Source organism: Lepisosteus oculatus, chromosome 20 (genome assembly GCF_040954835.1).
Source record: "Lepisosteus oculatus isolate fLepOcu1 chromosome 20, fLepOcu1.hap2, whole genome shotgun sequence".
NCBI lineage: Eukaryota > Metazoa > Chordata > Actinopteri > Semionotiformes > Lepisosteidae > Lepisosteus > Lepisosteus oculatus.
The window spans coordinates 2,748,721-2,770,706 of NC_090715.1; the positions used below are offsets into that span (position 1 = coordinate 2,748,721).

General features: G+C 48.5%; 1 protein-coding gene across 14 annotated transcripts in view; it reads left to right on the top strand.

Moving 5' to 3' along the window:
- chd9 (chromodomain helicase DNA binding protein 9) overlaps positions 1–21,986 on the top strand; it is a 63,693-nt gene that overhangs the window by 20,810 nt on the left and 20,897 nt on the right. For 9 of the 14 annotated variants that reach the window (XM_069181276.1, XM_069181275.1, XM_069181278.1 and 6 more), the window contains 15 exons: positions 2,289–2,671; positions 11,879–11,987; positions 12,935–13,081; positions 13,619–13,687; positions 13,856–13,911; positions 14,536–14,653; positions 14,761–14,922; positions 15,344–15,481; positions 15,796–15,917; positions 17,128–17,371; positions 17,734–17,910; positions 18,154–18,297; positions 19,136–19,391; positions 20,020–20,230; positions 21,582–21,777. In XM_069181276.1, coding sequence (XP_069037377.1) covers positions 2,289–2,671; positions 11,879–11,987; positions 12,935–13,081; positions 13,619–13,687; positions 13,856–13,911; positions 14,536–14,653; positions 14,761–14,922; positions 15,344–15,481; positions 15,796–15,917; positions 17,128–17,371; positions 17,734–17,910; positions 18,154–18,297; positions 19,136–19,391; positions 20,020–20,230; positions 21,582–21,777 — 2,532 coding nt within the window. Of the gene's footprint in view, positions 1–13; positions 179–2,288; positions 2,672–11,878; positions 11,988–12,934; positions 13,082–13,618; positions 13,688–13,855; positions 13,912–14,535; positions 14,654–14,760; positions 14,923–15,343; positions 15,482–15,795; positions 15,918–17,127; positions 17,372–17,733; positions 17,911–18,153; positions 18,298–19,135; positions 19,392–20,019; positions 20,231–21,581; positions 21,778–21,986 lie in introns of those variants that run through there. The other 5 variants (XM_015368478.2, XM_015368481.2, XM_069181284.1 and 2 more) reach the window with 3 other exon arrangements.

Sequence of the window (21,986 nt, forward strand, 5' to 3'; positions counted from 1 at the left end):
GGGGGGTGGGGGGTGGGGGGGGGAGGTGGGTTCTGGAAGAAAAAGAAGCTGGAAGAAGGAAGAAAAAAAAAAGAGAGAGGATAAAAACCCGGCAAAAGGGGGCAAGGCTTTTGTTAGGCGGCTGGAAAAAAGGAAAAAAAAAAAAACCATGTCTTCAGTGAAGAGGCCAAGAGGAAGGGTAAGTGAAACGTGCAGCGAGCTGGAGGAGGAGGGGTTGGCTGGGATGAAGGGCTAATAGGATTGAATAACCTTCCCTGCTACTGGCTGCTGCAGACCCGGGCTGCCTTCGCCATCTTGAGCTCGTCGCCGATTCCCTTGTTTGTTTAGTTCCTAGGCCTAGAGGTGGCATGCTCCGCTCGCCTTTGCCTGCTGCCTTTTTTTTTTTACTTTCTCTTTCTCTTTTTTTTTCCGCTCTCTCTCTCTCTCCCTCCCGTCGGCGCTCTGTGTTTTTTCTCTGATACTGGCTCCTCTCCTCCAATGCAGCAGTCTCTCGCTCTCTCTCTCTCGTCAGTGTGTCAGTGATGAGTGTTGAAACGTTGCTCGCTGAAGTGCAACACGGGGTCTAGGTTACCCAAAAGTCTTTGGAAATCTGTGGTGGAGTGTCCCCCCCCTCGGAGAGTCGGGGGATGGGGATATTGTACAGACCTGGAGCACTGCGGAGGAGCTGCACGAACATCATAATTCCTCCTCTCTAACATCATACAGAGGTTCACTGTTTGTCTGGGAGCTGGGTTTTTTTCCTAGGTCTTTTTGTGCGGATTCTTTCCTGTTCTTGAGTCGGATTAGTGAGAACATTCCAGTGTGCAGCCTCGTTCCCCTCCAAGCTGTGTACAAACACATCCGATATGCTGCCTGTTTATCTCCCCGCTGCGTTGTTCTTTATTTTGCATTGTCCTTTTGTTTCTAGATGGCTCCTAGCATGTTTTTAAAACAATTGCCTGTTGTGCACAAAAGCATACATCACCTGTAACAGTGCGGAACAATGAAAATAAATATCTGCACGTTTGTTCTTTATTAGCTGCTGTGATTATTATTTCAGTTTTCTCACATCTTGTTGCTGCTTATTTGCCACCAAGAGAGCCTCATTACTGCTCTGGAGCTGAATCTCTGCGGACGGCAGAAATAGACTGTGGCACCAGTGTGTTTGCTAAATACAGAGAACTTGGATATAAAGATCCTGACTGCTGTGTGAGTTTAAAAAAAAAAAGACTTGGGCATGTTTCAGGAGGCTCTTTTTAAAACTGCTGGAGAAAATAGCTGGGCCTGTGGGCCACCCTGAAATGCTCCCCATTTTAGCAAGTGTGCTCTGGGACTAGCATGCTTTAAAAATGTGCTTTAATTGAAACCATGTATCTTGGTTTTCCCTAAGAGGTTCTGAAAGGTGGAGGAGCTCCGGTCCGTGTTGTTAAATTCATTTGGACTCATGAAAATCTGTACTTTGCTATAGACTGTAAAGCTCTTGCAGTAAAGATTGTGTATTTGCGTGGACACATGAAACAAGACGGTGCTTTAACTTTTTCCATGTGTTGGAATAAAAATCCTGGGGTTTGTATTTTTCTGCTGTGGAGCATGTAGAAGCCTTTTCACTGTTTTGAGTTTTGTTGCTGAGGTATTTTAATGACCTTACCCTTCTGTGACTGAATTCTTGAACGAAATTTATACAGCTTTCTTACTCGGACTTACTGTAGGTGCACAGTGCTGATTGCTCTGGAAGGCCTGAATTCTTGCCTGTATTCATTTAGGCAAAAACAAGAAATGTAAATTGCTTACTTTTATGTTGTGCGTTTTGGTAGATAACCTTACTGCTTTTACATCTAGAGGAAAAAAAAAGAAGTAGTTTTTGCCTTTTTGGTCAAAACTGGAGTTTGATTGTGATCAGCTGTCACAAAACCAAACCATTTAAGTATCATTCTCATCTTTAGGCTTTTGGTTTAAGCAAATTTGTTCTTGCTGATGTCCACGGTTTATTAAAGGCCACCGATACACACGTCATGAAGATGAAAAATATTGCCTGGGGGGCGGCGAGAGCTGCTTTGTAACTTTTTGGTATTGTAAATGAACATTCGGAATTAATCTGCTCCCTGGCGCAATCTGAATTATTTCCCAGCTTAAGCTGTGAGCTCCTTAGCAGTACGTTGAAATGTGGCTTTACTGAAGGGGTTCATAATAAACCATTCAGTGGACTAATTAATTGAAGAGTTTATCTTCCCAAGATCCTATTTCAAAATATAGGCAGTGTGTGTTTTAATGTTTGGTAGTGACTGATGTCATCTCTCTCTCTTTTTCAGCCCCCTTCCTCCAAGAACACTAATGGTTCCAGTGGACACACAAGGGTCCTCAGCCCTCAGCTGAAGAGCGGCACCTCGTCCTCCTCCTCCTCCTCTTCCTCGTCGTCGGAGAAGAGGCAGAAGAAGAAGCCGCTGATGGAGCAGGCGCTGGAGGACAAGCAGGAGAAGGCCAACCGCATCATCTCGGAGGCCATAGCCAAGGCGCGGGAGCGCGGGGAGAAGAACATCCCGCGCGTCATGAGCCCCGAGAGCTTCCCCTGCTCCTCCACGCCGCCGCGGCAGGACCACAAGCCCCACCACGCCAAGGCCCCGCCCACAGACCCGCCCTCGAGGAAGGCCAAGGGCCCCGCCGCCTCCCGATCCAAACAGAAGACCAAGATCGGGTAAGCAGGGGCGTCGCCCTGGGCCGGTTCCGGGCGGCCCGTCTTGCTTTCGTTCCTCCGCCCGGCTTGCTGCCTGATCCAGTATCTGAGTCCGGGAGCCCTCCTGCAGGACTGTAGTTCAGAACCAGACAGGCAGCGGAGCTGGCCGTGCGGACAGGAAGTCGAAGGGCGTGCTCCGTTTGGTTAAATGAAGAAAAGTCTCTTGTGCGCTTTAAGCAGCGGATTTGTAGAGGGGGAAGGCAGTGGTTACTGTAACCCCAGTGAGCTGGGTGACTTTGACTTGGCCTGTGTTGTTGTATTACTGAGGCACTTTTGCAAGTGCACTGTCACCGCGTGCTGTACCGGCCCTGCCTTTGCCTTCCTCAAGCTCGGCACGCGCGTGGTCAGGCTCCTGGTAGCAGGTGGGAGTCGGCGGGATGGATCAGGTGTTCCTGGGCAGTCTTTTCAGTTAATCATGAAAGCATCCAGCTGTCAGCCCTGTATTTACTTACTCTCACCTGAAGAAGGCTCAACAGCTGAAACGTTCTTCAGCGTGGAATTCACGTTTGCGCGTTCTTTTGCAGCCCTACTCCTATGTCATTATGTTTGTCATGCGTTGTCATTTTGGTTTCACTCCAGAAAGCACTTTGTGTGGCAAAATGAGCAAAGTGCCACCAGCTCTGTGCTCATTTCGGGAGCTTGTTGTGGGATAGTCTGTGCGCATCTCGGCTGGGCGTAGCTGGGATGCTCGGCATTATTGCACCGCGCTGGATTGCAAGTGAGTGGCTGTTGCTACTGGTATCTGTCCTCTGAGATCTTCATAGTTATGGTGGAGGGGAGACCTCTCTCTGATTCACTGGTCCTGCTGCTGGGGTGTGAACCACTGGTCCTGCTGCTGGGGTGTGAACCACTGGTCCTGCTGCTGGGGTGTGAACCACTGGTCCTGCTGCTGGGGTGTGAACCACTGGTCCTGCTGCTGGGGTGTGAACCACTGGTCCACTTGCTGGGGTGTGAACCACTGGTCCTGCTGCTGGGGTGTGAACCACTGGTCCTGCTGCTGGGGTGTGAACCACTGGTCCACTTGCTGGGGTGTGAACCACTGGTCCACTTGCTGGGGTGTGACCAGTGGTTCACACCCCAGCAGCAGGACCAGTGGTTCACACCCCAGCAGCAGGACCAGTGGTTCACACCCCAGCAGCAGGACCAGTGAATCAGAGAACCACTGGTCCACTTGCTGGGGTGTGAACCACTGGTCCACTTGCTGGGGTGTGAACCACTGGTCCACTTGCAAAGACTTGGCCGTGGGGAAGCTTGTCCAGGCAGGATGCCTGACTTGGAGATGGCTCCTGCGGGTTCAGCAGGAACGGATACTGCCGACTTAAAGCACAGAGATGACAGTTACTTTTGCCCAGTCATGCAAGATATCGTTATTGCTCTATCGCGGCTAACATCTAAAAATACAAACAAGGCCTTCGGGTGTAGCCTTGCTGGTGTCCCAGCCTGCCGCACTACGGACGGACAGGCAGTGGCGTACTCTTGCGTTCTCCGAGGTTCGGAAGCAAGGCAGCGCAGTAGGGGAGGGGTCCGGACTCGGACTTGTGGGTCCAGCTCCTGGCAGGGGGCAATGCTGGTGGACCCAAGATCAACAAGGTCCTTCACCCAGACTGCTCCAGCGGTCTGCCCAGCTATATAAATGGGAACAAATATAAGTCACTACGGATGAAAGCAGTAAAACTTAATAATGATGGTGGGTGATGGCGACTGCCTGGAGTAATTTTCAAGGTCTGTCTTGAAACATCTTTAATTAGAAGAGGGTTAGTATTGCTGTATAGTAGTTGGCATCTAAAAATACAGAGCTTTTTAGAAAGAAAAAAACAAGTCTGTTATTTTCCTTGACCAAGACTGACGGAAGCTGGGAATGTGCTGTACAGATTCAACACACATGGGCTAAAGAAGAGTTTTACTGTGCGGATTTTTTCCAGGAATTTTCTGTATGACCTGCTCTTCCCAAAACAGTCTCTTTGAGGTTCACGCTCAAGAGCGTGAGCCCGGTAAATTTCTGTCTAGTAAACGTTCTGCCTTGTAAGTTTTACACGGCTTTTCCAAACATGCTGGTTAGTAATCCTCAAAAACATGTCGGTAAGATGAAAAACAAAGCAAACATAAAACTGACCTTAAAGATTCGATTTTGAGTGGGGAATCTGTAACATCCTAAACTATCTATCTGGATCTCAACCATTTCTGTAATTTCATCAGCACGCCGTTCCCCTAAACAGACTCCTGAGTCTTAATGTTGCCATTAACTGGTACATTCTAGGCATTCTGTATTGTTAGCATAGCTCTGGAGATCTGCACTGTATTCCAGCTGTTGCTTAACTGTTGCACCACTGCTTAAATGTGGTGTTGTTTTTTTCCATTGTGTGCGTGGGGGAAAGCAGGGAGGGTTTTGGATGGTTTTGATATTTGGCACTGTATGGGAATGGGATTTGTGTGTAGATGGCGAGAGAATTGAAGCATGCGTTAATAGCGCTGAGGTTTTAGATTATAAATATCTGTGTAGGCCAGGTTCATGAAATATTTATGCTTGCCTGCTGTCTCTACTGCAGAGGCTCTAACCTTCACTCACTCTCATTGCTCCAGCCTCTGTGGTGTGCCACCCTGAATATGTATGCAGCACTTTGCACTTTCGCTGCGCGGCGATGCAGTTGAAGAGTTAATCATGTTGCTGCTTCAATAAATCCGTGAGGAGGGGTTGGCGGAGCTTTGCTGCGGCGGCTCAAGTCCACAGAGTGCAGCTGGAGCCCAAGCCCTGTGGAGGGAGTCTGCCAGGAAAGAGCAGCTCTCCCACCGCTACAGAGCCAGAAGTGAAAAGACCCCGATTCTGGTTCTGAAGAGAGGGTGTTTTCTTGGTCCCCTGTTTATGAGGAATTTCTTAAAGATGGCCCTGCTCATTTGACATTGCAGTCGCATGTAGCGCCGGTTTTCTGCCGTGAGGAGAGAGTCGCAGCTTTACAGAAAACCTGTTACGGTAGATGTTCTCTGTGGGGCTTTTTCCCCCCCGCCTAGTCAATGCTGCTGGTAAAACAGCCAGTGGAGATTTTCCTCAGGTCTGGCTCCTGCAAGCTGCTGTGACTCAGTGTTTCCGCTTTCAAACCCTCGTAGAGGAAATAAATCGGGGTTTGTAATTTAAGATTTGATTTGAAGCCTTGATTTCCTCTACGGATGAAGGCATGATGCTCAGTGGAACATCTTTAGACTGTAAAGCCTGCATGAAGGCTAGTAAGCATATTCCCTGTCAGCAGAAATGAAGGGGACTCGAACATTTGCAACTCGTTCAGAATCTTTATATTCTTATGACTGAGAGGAGGCTGTTGAGCCCAGCTAGCCTGTTTGGTGGTTAGTAGCTAATTGATCCAGCGATCTCATTCAGACATTTTTTGCATCAGCTTCATCTGCTGAGTGGCTTGTTCTCGTTACATAGAAGTGCTTCCTTTTCTCCGTTTTAAATGCACTTCCAGGTTTCCCCTTGTGCCTTCTGGTCGGTGTTTCACTGCGGGTTCTAAAGAAGTCCCCTGGGTAAACTTTGTCAAGGCCTTTGAGGATTATGAGTACCTCTGTCTGGTCCCGTCTTAATCTTCCCTGCTCCAGTCCCTTCTGATAGCTGCCTGTGGAGGCAGATATGTGTCCCCCACTGTGAGGGTGGACTCGCAGGGATCTTTCAAGAAGCTGGCTTATCAGTCAAGAAACTGGAGGATGGGCGTCCTGGCCCATTTTCTCCAAGAAATTGTGTAGATTGTCAATGGCAGCGATCAATCTGTTTCCCAGGATGGCGTTAGCGACCTCCCTCTTCCCTTAGCTCTCCCAGGGCCCTAGAACCTGTAGCGCCCAGCTCTGGTGCTGCTGTGCCATCGGACTTGTTGGACTGGGTGAGGCAAGAGGAAGAGATAGCAGAAGTTATGCTTTTTTTCCAATGGGGAAAAGATTGGAAATGACACCGGAGTTATTTTTGGTTGCATAATTTTTTTTTGCTCAGATTGCCCGGAACCCTGAAGGAATATGCTCGGCAGGGCTGTCGGTACCAGCTGAAGGGCCTGATCAGACTGATAACTCGCAGTCAAACCACTGAGGACTGAGGTCGAACCCCTGAACAAGCTGAAGTTGTTCATGGTGCTTTTTCTGCAGAGTTAAGCAAATTTGAAATTCAAGCCTTACTCTCCGATGCGGCACTACTGTGGACCGTTGCGTCTTGGTCCTGGCCCAGCGGAGAGAGCTTTAGCTATTGGGAGTAAAGTACCTTGGTCAGGGGAGCAGTACGAGATGCTCAAAAAAGAGGATGCCGGGAAACGGGCTACGCTCTCGGGATGGAGCAGAGCCACATTGGATCATGAGCTCTTAGAATTCAACCATGCAAGAGGAGGTTCCAGTCTTTTCTGATCTTGAGTCCTGTTCCTGGCTGAAACGGGTGTCATCTGAGTCAGAGGTTACTGAAGCAGTCCGGGCTTAACAAACCTCCTGCACAGAGCTGAAGTCTTTCCTCCCCTCTACATTGCGAATCTCGCACTGTTTTTCTCTGCCTCACACCCTTCCTGAATTCGTCACAAGTCGCCTCGTTTATTTATACTTCCCCACTGCTGACTTTTTTTCTCCTTACCTCAGTGCGAGGTATTTTTTTTTCAGCATTGTGCAGTATGAGATGTGAGGGGAATTTATTCTTGGTTTTCCTGAAATCTAATGGTTTGGGATTTCGGGGGCACAGGGGGAAGCCTAAAATCATGCGCTGAGGGCTGCCTGCTGCCTTAGTGGTAGAGGTAATCGTTAGTTTCACATAAGAAACGAGTTTGTGTTACAGCCACGCCTTCAGTAAGCGTGGGAGCTTTCCGTTGCAGTTTCTGAAACCTGAGTAGTTTCTGTTGAATTCCCACGCTAACACGGTAGCAGAAGCCACCCGTGTTCTAACTGCTGGCCTAGGCTAAAGTAGGATTGAGGCTCTTTGATGGTGACCTGACTGGAGATGTCCTAACGCTTGTCAGGCTTCTATTACAGGGAGGTGAAACAGATGGGTTAAAAATAGCACTACTGTGAGTGGCTGCTGCAGCCCCTACCCTGCTTAGGGAAAGCCAGGAGGGTACCCTCTCTCCCCTGGCCACCCACCCTCTCGCAGTGTCCTGCAGCTCTGTGGCTGTGCAGTGCACGCAGCCCTGAGCAGTCAAGGACCCTAGCTCACCCTCCCTCTTCCCCTCCTTCCCCCCAGCACTATTGCAGCCTGCTCCACGCTGGAATATCACATTTCAAGGAGCTCTATTGGTCGGTTTTGCCAAAGCCATAACGGCAAAACCTGTAGAGTCCCATTTTTCCGAGGCTCTTCTTCCTTAGGCTGTGACAGGAGATCGCATGCTGGGCTGCAGCGCTGTTGATGGCCCTTCCCGCTTCAAGCAGGATCAGTAGCTGTGCCGAGTCTGGCAGGTTTGGGAAGTCTGGGATTTGATTTATCGAACAGAAGCAAATTTCTCTGACCCACGAGTCCATCTAACAGTGCAGCGGAACATGCGCCTCCCTGCTGGCAGCTGCAGCACGGCCGGTCCTCTCTGGACAGCCAGGACAGGACAGTGTTTCTATGGCCAGGCTGTGGTCACTGAGCCCGTCCTTTCTGCCAGTCAGGAAAGGACTCTGCCCTTTTTTCCCCAGTTTCTGTTGCCGAGTTGTGCTCGCTGAGCCTGTACTTCATCACGGTCAGTTTCTCCTTGCTGTCTCTCACCCTGGACAGATACTCAGCCAGTGTCTTTCTTTTGGGACCAGTACCATTCCAGTTTGTGTACATGTGCCCCAGTGGATGAGGTCTTCTTAATCTCCTTTCGACAGGCTTTTGCCTTCTTGCTTCCTCACTCCTTCTCAGGTCCAGTTCTCTAGCTTCATTTTTCCATCTTTCGTCTTTCCATCTCTACGCCAGTTTTCTTTAGTTTTGGTGACTCTCTCCCTGGTTGGGTCTGGTTCCCCGGGCGACCTTGACCACGGTCTCCTATCCTGCGTGTCCGCGGTTCGGCATGCCTCCTGCTACACCGATAGAGCGCCCGCTCGCACTTCAGGGTTAATGGGGCGTTTGGCATTTCAAGCTGTGTTGGTAGTAGGACGTTATGAAGTCAAGCCTTTCACTTAATCTGTCTCTCTTAAAGTCTGTCGAAAGTAAGACACTGGGGAGGTGTGAAAGAACATCCTGTGCGGTCTGTGAAGGTGTCGGGAGAATCGTGAAGCTCCATTCAGAAAAATAGGACAGGGTGCTTGCAGGCTGTTAAGCGTTTTATTCTGGTCCTGTCCTTTGCTGTGAGGGTCTAACTTGGCTCGCCCACCTAAATGTTTACTGTTTTGTTAGTTACTGGCATAACTCATTACGCTGTGTCTTCTATTAACGTCTTAAAATATGTAACTTTCACGGCAATGCTGTGAATATTCTCTGTAGAAGCATGTTGCAGGCTCCCCGTGAGAACATTTATATTTCATTTCATAGGGGCTTGTTGAGGTTTAATCTAGCTCGGGGGGGAGCAGTCTGAAATTAAAGGTTATTAAGAGCGTTCCCGTGTCTTTCGTGTGAATGGTGGAGAACACTTGGAAGAGAGAGGGTGTTGAGATGGAGGGAGGCTGGCACCCCAGAGCCCATGTGTCCACCTGTCTCACTAGGACCCCGGAGCTGCTTGAGCGAGGCTCCTGGAGTCCTCATGAGACGTGACGCTCGATTGCCAGGGTGTTAGCCACGGATTATAGTATTTGAGGTTTTTCTTGCATTCCTGCGACTCCTTTGGGCTTATCACGTGCTTGCAGATCTCCCTGCGCGGAGCCTTCAGGGAGGCCTGACTATAGGGCAGCTCGCTGGGGGAGGGAGAGCGACTGGGTTCATGGAGGGGACACGAAGTCTAAAAAAATAAAGATTTTTTTTACCATTATTGTTTGGACCAGTTGTGGGACGAGCAAAACATTTTTTTTATGCCAGTTTGCCGCGTTTCTTAGTCTGTGCCTTTTCGGATCCCATGTCTGCTGTCATGCGGTCAGCATGTGATTATGCCGATGGAACGATCGATACTGCTGGATCTTGTTTCCCTTCTGTGGAAGGGGAGATGGAGGGAAAATCTGGAAAGAGGTGGGAGAGAGATGTGCAGGCCTGGCAGGGGGCCAGACAGCTGACTGGTTTTCTCTGGATCCAATAAAGACAGAGGCTCCAGGGGTAGGGGAATGGTGATGTCAGCGCTCCACATGGCCGCTTGCCACCCCATCCCCACATCCCCACACACACACCTGCATTTGCGTGCGCACGCACACACACTCGCATTCTCCAGCTGCCTGGTGTGGCACTGCGTCCAGAGTGGAAGTCTGTTGCGTCAGCAGTTTCATAAAGCTCAACCCTTTTATGCCACAGATGGGAGTTTCGTTCATGTGTCAAATTTGGCATGAATTATTCTTGCCTGAGGGGTACGCGCGAGAGATGCCACCTTGAATCTTTTGCTTTGTGTTGCTCATAAAGGTTACAGGACTGAAGCAGGGTGTGCTTTATAGAATACAGCTCTTGAGAGCTCTCACAGGAAGAGGCAGAATCTCAGGGTGTTTTTCCTATGCATTAGTCTCTGTAAGTTTCAGGTGCTTTGAATTTTGCAGTGTGTGGAGTGTAGGGCAGGGATACCACTAAAAAAGTTCTTCCCATGGAATATTACAGAGTCTAATAGTGTACTACTGCAGCAGTCGCCACAAAGACTTCAGTAGGTCCATATGAATAATAGTGATCCAATATCAAGTTTAGGGAAATTGTTCAGTTGTGGTTGTCAAAAGCTTCAGTTCAACAGGTTTTATACCTCTTTAAATCTGCACTGAACTTTGGAAAATGGCTTCACTGGTTCGGTTCATTGGATAATTAATTCAGTTAACTACTTTGAAACTTAAGTAAAAGACACCACTGACAGATGCAGCTTTAGTGAAGACGACAGTAGGGCCCAGCCTGTCCTGCATGTCGTGCTGCTCTGGAGGGTCTTCTGCGCCGAGGGTTAAAGCTTCTCTCCAGCTCTGGGTAGTGCATGTGTGACGGACCTCACTGGTGATGAAGTCCCTGTGTGGAGCTACAGGCGAAGACGGGTCGTTCCGGTTCCTGCGAAGCCGACTCCTGCAGCGGAGAGCACCTCTTGCTGGTTTCTCCTGTTGTGGCTGCTGACGTTGTTCAGAAGAGTGATCTTCTGTCCTTCAAGCTGTTCTTGTTTTGTGGGGCAGTTTTTCTGCTTTATGACATGCAAGTTAAATGCTGTGAATGCAGCTTTCACACAACCTCGTTTGCCCTCCGTAATGGGTCCTGCAGGCGGACTGGGCTGTGCCGCGGTAGTGAGGGGTGTGGCTGGGTGTGTTTGTTCTTGGGCCGGGGTGCTTTAATGCAGTTGCCACTGACAACCTAGCGAGCGAGTCCCAGCAGGGCTCTCCAGTCCATACTGGCGCTTCTCTGCAGCCGGAGGAATCTGAGAGCGCGTGTGGCTCTCGCTGTTCCTTGGCACAGGATGCGCTGAGCTGTGAAACGGTGCCCAGGCAGTAAGTGTGGGAAGGGCACTTCCAGAGCAGCCTGCCGCTGAGCTATTTTCTGTCTCCTTCCTTCCTCTTTCACCTCCAGCAGACACTTAGGATTGCTCATCATTAAAGGCTGTTCTTGGCGTCTGACTCCTCAGTTTAAGGGAGCAAACAGGCAGTACAGTTAGCAGACTGTAGAACTGTGCAGGTTGCCATCTTCGTGGTTGACGTGATCTGAGCTTTTCGGGGGTAGAAACTTGACTTCATCTCCAGCTGGCATCATCCTGCCAGTCTCTGACGTTTTTGTGTTAGCTGGTATCGGCATCCATTTAAAAAGGCATCTACTAAAACAACACTCCTTAAAACTAAGGAGCTTGTGCGCTCTGCTTGGAGAATGTTGTTGATGGTACTTTTTTAAATTCATAAGTCTTCTAAACATCAGTAATAAGCACTCCGAAAACGTTAGCTCTTTCAGATCATTTCCCTGTTGTTCTTCCAGCCGGTTGGCCTCATGGTGTCTCTGACCTTTCTGAAGTGTTATTAGCTTTCATACTGTCTGCAGAGTTGAAACGGTTATTGTTCTGGTATCCAGACCCCTGTGAGTCGTCTTCCCCTCCTTTTTTTTTCCCCTTTTGTTTGCTTTTCCCCAGTGAGGCTGCATTCCAGGACGCTTACTGATCGATTTTGTTTTAATTTCAGCAAAATAGTCATCAAGTTTGGCAAGAAGAAGAAAAGGAAGACCGAGTCCTCTGAAGAGCTGTCGGACACGGAGCCCCTTCCGCGGCGCTGCTCCAAGGACGATGACTCGGTGAGCGGTGGGAGAGGATGGGGCACGAGTGGGTCTTGTTTTGTGTGCTTTCTTCTCTTCGGGTTCTCCACTTATTATTTAAAAGCTCTCCTGATCCGGAGGGTCCAGTCGTGTGTCTTTCACATCTTGGCTCAGAGCTAGGGACCCTGTGACCGACCACGGGAGAATGAGGAAGAGCGAGCAGACTCCTCTGACCTGCCTACCCCTCGAGCCCTTTTCATTTGTAAAACGCGTTGCAGGGACCACTGCCCCTTAGTGCAGGATCAGCCCTGATCAGCGTCCTTCACTGACCGCACTGCATTGGCATGCAAGCACCTGGAAGGTCCCAACACGAGAATCTGCATCATTCCCACGTCATCCCACTGCCGTGGGCTGCTCTTGACCAAAACCAGCAGCCCAACAGGAGCACTTAACTCTGTGCTTGAATGAAGTGTAGCCTAAAGATAGCACTACCCACGATGAGGGGGGTGGGGGGGAGGGGACCCTCCTGGTTTGGATCCGTTTTGAAACATGCTTTAAATCTCTCAACATTTCAGCCCTAATCAAGGCCTCAGCAGAGAAGATGGCACTCGCAGTACATGAGCTTTACTTGTTGGCATGTTATAGTTTGAGGGATGTAAAATTCCACAGAATACATATTTTAACAAAATTCAGTTCTGAGCAGCTAAGTACATTAGTGTGAACCGGGAGGGGGTCAGAGAGGATGGTGTGGAGCCGAAGGGATGGAAAATGGGTATGGCGTAATCAAATCTTTACATGCTGGAGTTCAAGCCTGCAATGCAGTAGACAGTAAAGGACAGTTTACAGTGGAAATACAGGAGGGTTTTGTGCTGCTTCTGTAGAGTTACTGTCCCCCAGGTTGTCTTGATTTTCCCGGCATCCCTTTGCCCTAAAGACCACAGGGACAAAGCGATAAAGGCCTTTAATTACCTTTTTTTCTCCCTCAGAAAAGAAGATCTAACCGTCAGGTAAAACGCAAAAAATACGCAGAGGAGGGGGAGTGCAAGGTTTCAGACGAGGAGGTCAAGGTGATCGTCAAAGCCAAGAAGACGGCCTCGGGTTCGCGCAAGGAGCAGCCCGTGCAGCTGTTTGTGGTGAGCGCACAGCAATGCCGAGCACGAGACTCTGCGCGGGAACGTCACATGCCGTCCGTGCATAGAGATCTTGAGAATACTGCCATCGCTAAATAAGCAAAAACAAACAGGCCTCATAGAGGTGGCATGTGCTGTCTGGCACTCATCTGCTCACTTGTTTGGCACTTCGCTTTGCAGAACGTTAGGCCAAAAGCTGATCTTTAATCTACCGGAGCAGAAGTACAAGGAGCACATTGGTTATTTCTGTTCGTTTTCCACAAGCTGTTTCCGGCATTGAAACAAACACGGTTCTCTGGAAAAGGGCAGAGTACTCTCTGAATCAGTGGTCTCCTGGCTGAGCATCAGTGAAAAAGGTTAAGGGTTAGCAGTTTTCCTCCAGCTGGAATAAAGGCAGTCGTGGTGCTAGGAGAAATTTGACAGATCCAGGCTTGGATCTACAAGAGTTATTTGACAGCAAGTTTTTTTTTTTACTGCTTAAAGCCGCTGCTGTGTTTAAAGTGTTTTTTTTTAACATTGTTTTTTGCTTTAACATTTCAGGAAAATCCCAGTGAGGAAGATGCCGCAGTGGTAGACAAAATCATGTCTTCCCGCATAGGAAAGAAGGAGGTAATTGATCGATTGTTTTGCTTCTTCCAGAGCTTGGGTTCTGTTCCCCCGCCTGCAAGACAGGAGAACACGTGTGGCTAGTTGTGACACATGGCTGGCTCATGGGAGGTTGTTTTCACAGTGGTGCTGTGGATTCACTAAATTAACCTCCTTCTCCTTCTCCTGCAGGTGTCTCCTGGGGTCGTGGTTGAAGTTGAAGAGTTTTACGTCAAATACAAAAACTAGTAAGGACTCTTTTGACATAACGTTTGGACTTTCTTGCTCACTTAGCTTTAAATAAATATGTTGAGCTACGCATCTTCATGCAGAAAGATTTCTTGTCTTCTGTTCAGACTGGGTGTACCTGTTTTGAAGTTATTGATGCATAAAATACTTGTGCTTTTTAGGAAATGTTAGTGTTCCCAATGTCATCAGAAAAATGGGTATCGGACCCATTCTAAATTGTAATCAGTACATGAACTGTTGCTCATGTAAAGATGGAAAAAATGTTTCCAGCTTAGCAGCTTCAGTGCTGCCCCTAGGACAATTCCTTAGCAGGTAAAGATCAGTTGGTCCTTCCTGCTATAAACCCATTAAATGATTAAGAAAACACACACTTGTTTTATTTGTCATTGATTACATTACAGTGTTGCCTAACTAGTAAGAATTAGCCAAACATTTTCGAACATTCATTTCAGGAAGGCTCAGTCTCCTTTGCTCAGGCTGTAACAGGAGATCACCTTCTGTGCTGCACCTCTATTGAGTTTCTTCCCCAAGTAGGACCGAGAGCTGTTCTGATCCTGGCAGGTTTGGGAATTGTGGAATTTGATTGGTTGTCTGCTTTCTCTCTCTCTCTCTGTGACCATCAGCTCGTATTTGCATTGCGAATGGGCCACTGAGCAGCAGCTTGTTAAGGACAAGAGGATCCAGCAGAAGATCAAACGATTCAAGATAAAACAGGCACAGAGGGCTCACTTCTTTGCAGATGTAAGACCCTCCTGATTCTCTCTTGGTTTGTTTCGCTCATATGCAAATGAGCCCGTCTCCTGTGCTGCTGGTAATCATGAGAGGAACGTGCTTCATTTCCATTGCAGATGGAAGAGGAGCCTTTTAACCCCGACTACGTGGAGGTGGACCGAGTGCTGGAAGTCTCCTACTGCAAGGACAAGGACACTGGAGAGGTAACACTGACACACTCTCCCTGTTATCCACCCCAGGGCGGAGAGTTTCAGAAGTGTTTGCATGATAATAAAAAAGTAAGTGTCGTGTAGAGGAAACTCATTACCTTTTTTTCTGTCATCTGTATCCCCAAATAATATAAAAGCCCCGCTTTCCGGCTGCAGGATTGACCCCAAATTGATTTAAAACAAGAAGGAGGGATTAAATGTTGTCTTTAGTGGATAGATGCATGACTAATTGTTCTGCATCTAGCAGCTTGGTGGTATTGAGCAGAAAACACCACACCAAGACCCCTGTTGATTTCTGTGCTGGAAAAATACTGTGGATCTTCTACTGTAGGGATGTTCACTGGATTATCTTTGGTTGCCTGACTTTGAATTAGAGGACACAATGGCAGCAGGAGCAGTCCCAGCTGTTGGTGTGCAGCTGCCTGGTGGCTGAACCTGCAAGTTCTGGCTGCGCTGTTCATTGCGATTGCTGCGTGTGTGTTTTCGGCAGCCTGTGGTGTATTACCTGGTGAAGTGGTGCTCCCTGCCCTATGAGGACAGCACCTGGGAGCTGAAGGAGGATGTGGACCAGAGCAAGATCGAGGAGTTTGAGCAGCTGCAGGCAGCCCGGCCAGACCCGCGCAGAGTGGTAAGCGCCTCTCTGCCTTCTTGCAGCAGCTTGTCTGAAAGACGCATTTAAATTAAGAGCAAAATCGGAGACAAGGTGTTGGCTGCATGGATGGTTCTGTTGGTGGTGGTGATCTTTTTAGGAATGTCAAGATGGCTTTGAGTAGACTGGATGTTTGGATGGTCAGAGTTGCACTTAAAAATAAATGGCTGTCGTTGGGGAGACCTCTGGACCTGCTGCCAGGAGCCGGTTCAGGCCGAGCTGCTGGAGAAGAGTGGGAGTTCAGTCTGTAGCCTGTGACCCGGTGTCTGCCTCTCCCCTGGTCCCTTGCACAGGAGCGACCCCCCGCCAGCATGTGGAAGAAGACAGAGCAGTCCCGGGAATACCGCAATGGGAACCGGCTCAGGGACTATCAGCTGGAGGGAGTGAACTGGCTCCTGTTCAACTGGTACAACAGGTGAGCGAGGGCAGGGCAAGTGCCTCTTCACCAAGGCTGCAATCTCCTCACAGCAGTGGAGAGGGTCCTTGAATTTCTCGGTGAAATTCCAGTTGCTCACATGTAGGCCAATGCAATCAGGATAGGTTGCATATGTCGTTGCTCAGAAGAGAGTTCCCTAAATTCCTCTTGCGTTCTGAAAGCCGTGCAGTTTTTCTTTCAAGTCGCATTCAGTGACAGGATGGCAGATTTTTTTTTAATTGCCATAATTGCGTTCATTTTCCTGTCACTGAATGGTTGCATGTCTGTCACAACTGTCCTCTGCAAGCTGACAGGATGAGGAAAAAAGTCATTTGCATTATTATAAATTCAGCTCCTAAGTCATTCTGCATTTTTTTACAGTTTTGAAATTGTGAAATCTGGTCTAGGATGTGCGTTATCTAAGGATTCAGCACGCATCTTAGACTTAATTAGCTTCGATGTGGTTTTTTTATTTTTGTGTACAAAAATGTTTTGCTCTTTCGTCTGCAAGTACTGGTAGTTTACCTCCGTTATAAAATGTTTTACTTAAAAGATGACACTTAGAATGTCCCTTGCCAGATGTCTGGAATACCTGATTCCTTTTACCTTTGTCCCTTTCTAAGCTGATGAATGCTATCAGCAGTTCTCGTGTCTGGCTAATCTGCATTGCAATTATTTATGGAAGTGAGTACAATGAACAAAAAGAGTGATTTTTTGCGATTAAAAAGTCATACAGAGATAGAGGCAAGTCTCTCCAAGTCACTGGCTGTGATTTGTTTGGAAAAACATTCCATGTAATCTTTGTGTGTGTGTGGCCACATTCCTACTGCCGAGGCACGTCGGAGAAATGTGAAACAGGTAACTGTCTGAACTAGACGTCTGCCAAGAACTAGCAATAGAAGCCTGCTTTAAATGGCTCTATGCACAAAATCTGCAATGAATGCAAAGCCTTTTCTAAAATATTCCATCATGACTCTTTTAGGATTTCATCGTTATTCAGGGAAGTAGGGCATGGAAACATTCAGACAGGAATTCTGAGATGAATCCGTTTGTGAACCCATCTCGCTGTCTAATGCAGACTGTAAAAGGGATTTTAAGTAAGCTCAGATGAATATCTTGATGGGACATTTGTGGAATGGCCAGCCAAACTCTTCCCGACTTACATTTAAGGTTATTTCCTTTTTTTTTTTGCCCTCCATTCCTTCGAAAGACGGAACTGCATCCTTGCTGACGAAATGGGTCTTGGCAAAACCATCCAGTCCATCACATTCCTGGAGGAGATCTTCCTGACGGGCATCCGCGGACCATTCCTCATCATCGCGCCGCTGTCCACTATCGCCAACTGGGAGAGGGAGTTCCGCACCTGGACGGATCTGAATGTCATTGTCTATCATGGCAGCATGGTCAGCCGCCAGATGCTCCAGCAGTACGAGATGTACTTCAGGGACTCTCAGGTACAGCTCCCTTGTCGCCTGGTTCCTCCAAGAGAGTAGGAGCATTACAGCACATCAATCAGTGTCTAGACTAGACATAAGGAATCTTCATATGTGTAATCTGTATTAATTGGTAGTATCTGTATAGGTATGTGCAAATCTGTCAAGGAGTATACAAGTGCATTCCAGGGGCTGCAGCTGTGCTGAAAAATTCCAAGCTTGACATCGGGAGAGGGTGGGAATTCTGCTAATGGGAGTAGGCAGTTCACCTCATACTCGTTTTAATGTCAAGGTTCTTCATGGTGATAAGTGTTCAATGTCTCTCGGGCACCAGCGGTCGACAGTGCCGTGTTACACACCTGTTGTGCTCCGTCCTCCCTAAGGGCCGAGTGATCCGCGGGGCTTACAAGTTCCACGCGATCGTCACCACCTTCGAGATGATCCTTGGCGGCTGTCCCGAGCTCAACGCCATCGAGTGGCGCTGTGTCATCATCGACGAGGCGCACCGGCTGAAGAACAAGAACTGCAAGCTGCTGGAGGGCTTCAAGCTCATGAGCCTGGTACTGGCCTCTGATGTGTTTCTTTTACGGTGCTGTATTAAGTGGAACATTTGCGCGGTAATTGGCAAACTGACACTGATCTATCCTGCTGGGTAGACAGTGTGCAGGGCCTGAATGTGCGGACGTTTGCTTGTAGAAATATTGCAGAAGATGCCTGTAATATGAGATATCGCAGAAGGCACTGCAATCCCCCTATTCTCTCTACAGCATGTGACATTTTTTCCTGTCCCCCTATCCTTCCAGGAGCATAAGGTACTGTTGACAGGCACTCCTCTTCAGAACACGGTAGAGGAGCTCTTTAGCCTGCTGCACTTCCTGGAGCCCTTGCGGTTCCCTTCAGAGTCCACCTTCATGCAGGAGTTCGGGGATCTGAAGACGGAAGAGCAGGTGAGAGCTCCATGGATCCATGCTTACAAAGCCCCTGCTATCCCCAGCCTCTGTTTATGATGGTGCATTAAGTGTGAGGTACTCTATCAATACAAATCACAGCTTTCATGTTCCTTTATGCACAGGTCTTCAGTCTTTATACTGTGATTTGGATTTCAGACAAGTTTGTATGTTTTGTTTTTAGATTAATTATTGACTTAATCTAAATCTGATTTGAGAACTTGTTAAAACCTGAAGGTGCAGGGCACTCTAACCTTGTGTTGGAGATGTCTGCCGGGGCTGGGAGTTTGTTTTATACACCGTTATGTGCACAGTGACGTCTGGGGAAGAGTCAGCTGAGAGATGTTCTGTTTTACTGTAGGGAATATTTTCATGGGAATTTCCACTGCATAAAAAGTGGAATTTCTTTTGATGTTGATATTACATTGGGGAAAGTCTGGTATTCTAACTGGGTCACTCTGACATGTGGCAAGGCAGAGTAAACAAACAGATATTGCTGATAATTACGTTTTTGAAAAGCCTGTAGGTTTTAGCTGTGCTCTGAATGCAAAGATCTAGTATCTGCAGTCTAATATTTCTTTACACAGGTGTTCATAATCTTAATGTCAGTTTGCTTAGGAAGCCCTCAATGACGCTTGAATGCAGCACTCTTTTTTTTATAACTGAAATTGTAACAAAAGCTGCTTGTTAAACTTTTGCACTTTCATGCCAGCTTTATAAAAACATCCCCCATGTGGTATGTATGTCAGCGGGTTGTGGTGGGTGGAACTGGGTGTAAGTGGCAGGTCAGCCCTGTAGCAGCTCAAGCAAAAACCCGTCTGCTCTCGCCTCTGCACAGGTCCAGAAGCTCCAGGCCATCCTGAAGCCCATGATGCTGCGGCGCTTGAAGGAGGACGTGGAGAAGAAGCTGGCGCCCAAGGAGGAAACCATCATTGAGGTGGAGCTCACCAACATCCAGAAGAAGTACTACCGGGCCATTCTGGAGAAGAACTTCTCCTTCTTGTCGAAGGGCGCTGGCCAGGCCAATGTGCCCAACCTCGTCAACACCATGATGGAGCTGCGCAAATGCTGCAACCATCCCTACCTCATCAAAGGTACAGAGCAGTCGCTGGCACTGTACATGCCTTCACCAAGCATTGCCTGTGCTCTGTCACTGCTCCTGCTGCATGTCCATTATTAGCATGTCCCATTTCATCTGTATGCTGTTGCCATGCATGTCTCATTAAGGGAGAGCACTACACGGTTGACTTGCTGTAGTTACTTATCATTCCCGTAGTGCTGTGCTCCACAACTCCAGTCCTGGAGAACTGCAGTGTCTGGGTATTTGTTGCACCACTGCTGTCAATGACATGAGCTGATCGTTAGCTCGGTTACACCAGCTTAACACTTTTCAAAGTTGTCAATTCATTTAGAGAGACCTAGAAAACATGCTGGATTCTGGGCATCAAGGACTAGAGTTCTGCACTTGTGCCATAGTGCCTGATTTCACAGCAGGTAAATTCATGACAAGAATATTGGAGACCTGATTTTGTGGCTCAGGAAAAATTTTGCTTCTTGACGGACTTGATAATTGACGTTGCAGTTAATACGGGGTACAGGTAGCCCAGTCTCGAATGTTGGCTGGAACCTCATGTGAGAAAAGCAAGGATCACCAGAGAGAGGCCGGTGTAGGCGCTCCTGTGTGCGGGGAGCCGACCCCCCTCATCTCGCTGTGTCCTCCAGGGGCGGAGGAGAAGATCCTGGAGGAGTTTCGGGAGGTGCACAACCCCGCGGCGCTGGACTTCCACCTGCAGGCCATGGTGCAGTCCGCCGGCAAGCTGGTCCTCATCGACAAGCTGCTGCCCAAGATGAAGGCGGGTGGCCACAAGGTCCTCATCTTCTCCCAGATGGTCCGCTGCCTGGACATTCTGGAGGACTACCTCATCCAGAGGAGGTAACCTGCCTGCGACACCCATCCCATACTGCAATATCTCAGATCTCCTACCAAAACACTCTCATCTGTTTTCCCAGCTTGTTTCTTTTTGCTCCATTTGCAAGCGACTGTCCGCCTTTGTTTTGATACACGTAGGATGCCTCTGTTATCCTTGTTGCCAGGAGACAGAAGTAACCTAAAACAGGCTCAGATGCTTCCACACAATTGACTCTGTCCTGATCATTTCTGATGTTCTAATTTCTTTAAAGGCGATTTGCAAAGAACAGTATCTCAACCTGTGTGCTGATGGTTGTTTGTTTTTTTTCTGGCATTCCCTTTTCTTGCAAGAAATCTTTTTCTGTGTTACCACTTTTTCTTGTTGGTTTTCTGTAAGCAGTGTAGCCACCTGCCTGTGCTGCAATGAGCAGAAGATGCCGAATTTATCTTGTGCTGGTAGAAGGGCAATTCCACCAAACCACACTAATGCCGTGTTTGAAACTGTGTCTCTTTACCAGAGCAGGAACACTTGGTTAAGCTGAGCCAGTCTGGTCTTTCAGGCAGTGTCAGGAAACTGGTGGTGATTTTTATAGGGTCTGGTTGTTCAATGTCTCTGGCTCACCCTCCCTTCTCTCCTTTCCAGCTCTTTCCTCTTGCTTTTCTTTGGCGCAAGAGAATAAAATAGAAGTAATGTAAACAAGTGCAGCAAGTGGTGGCTTGGAGCCTAGACAGGGTTCAATCAGGGGTCAGCAGCCCCTTGGGGGTTCCTTGCGCTGAGCAGCTAGGAAGCCTGTCAGGGAAAAACAGCAGTGCTGGGAGAGACGGATAACTGCACAGAAACAAGATGGTTATCCCAGGGCTGGAGGTGGCATGGGGGTTTGGCAGAGGCACAGACAGCAGCTCTGTCTGCCTGTATATCAGCCTGAGCAGGAAGAATTTTTTTTTTTCATTCCAGCCGTCGTTAAAAGCCCATTGCTTCAGATCTAGGAAAAAACCGCTTCCAAAAATATTTTGAGGTCTTGCATTTGAAGCCCTGCCTGTTCCGGGGGCGTAAATCTCTGGGGGAGCCTGTGCTGAAGCTGGATTAGTGTAGCAGCTTTCGAGCCGAGTCTTTAAGGGCAGTATCCGAAAGTCAGGAGAGCTGCAGGGGCTTATGGCAAGGATGGTGAAGAGAGGAGTGTGCTGCCAAGGGAAGGTTCCCACAGCGTCCTCCAGTATATGTCAAGGGCCTGTGTGGTTGACGTCACAGGTGCTCTGCACATGCAGGTGATAGAAAAGCCTCGGTTTTGAAAAAAAACAAAAACCCGCCCGAGCTTTCATCGGTGTTCCTGTGCGAGTCTCTTGCCCGCACTGAGGTGAGCGTGCTCTGCTGCAGGTACCTCTATGAGCGGATCGACGGGCGGGTGCGAGGGAACCTCCGGCAGGCGGCCATCGACCGCTTCAGCAAGCCCGACTCGGACCGCTTCGTCTTCCTGCTGTGCACGCGGGCGGGGGGGCTGGGCATCAACCTGACCGCCGCCGACACCTGCATCATCTTCGACTCCGACTGGAACCCGCAGAACGACCTGCAGGTCCGTCCTCTTCCTCCTGCTGGGGCGGGTTAGGTTTTGGGGTTTGTTTTTAATGTTCTTTAGTTTATCAGCCGTAAAATAACAGGTAACATTCTGTTTTCAAATTAATAATGATTTTAAAATAATATCAGTATTAATTGATTTGAAAAAGTCTCATAGTCTGTGCACCATTGCTGTGCTTTTCTGGTCTTTTAAATCTGTGTGCATTT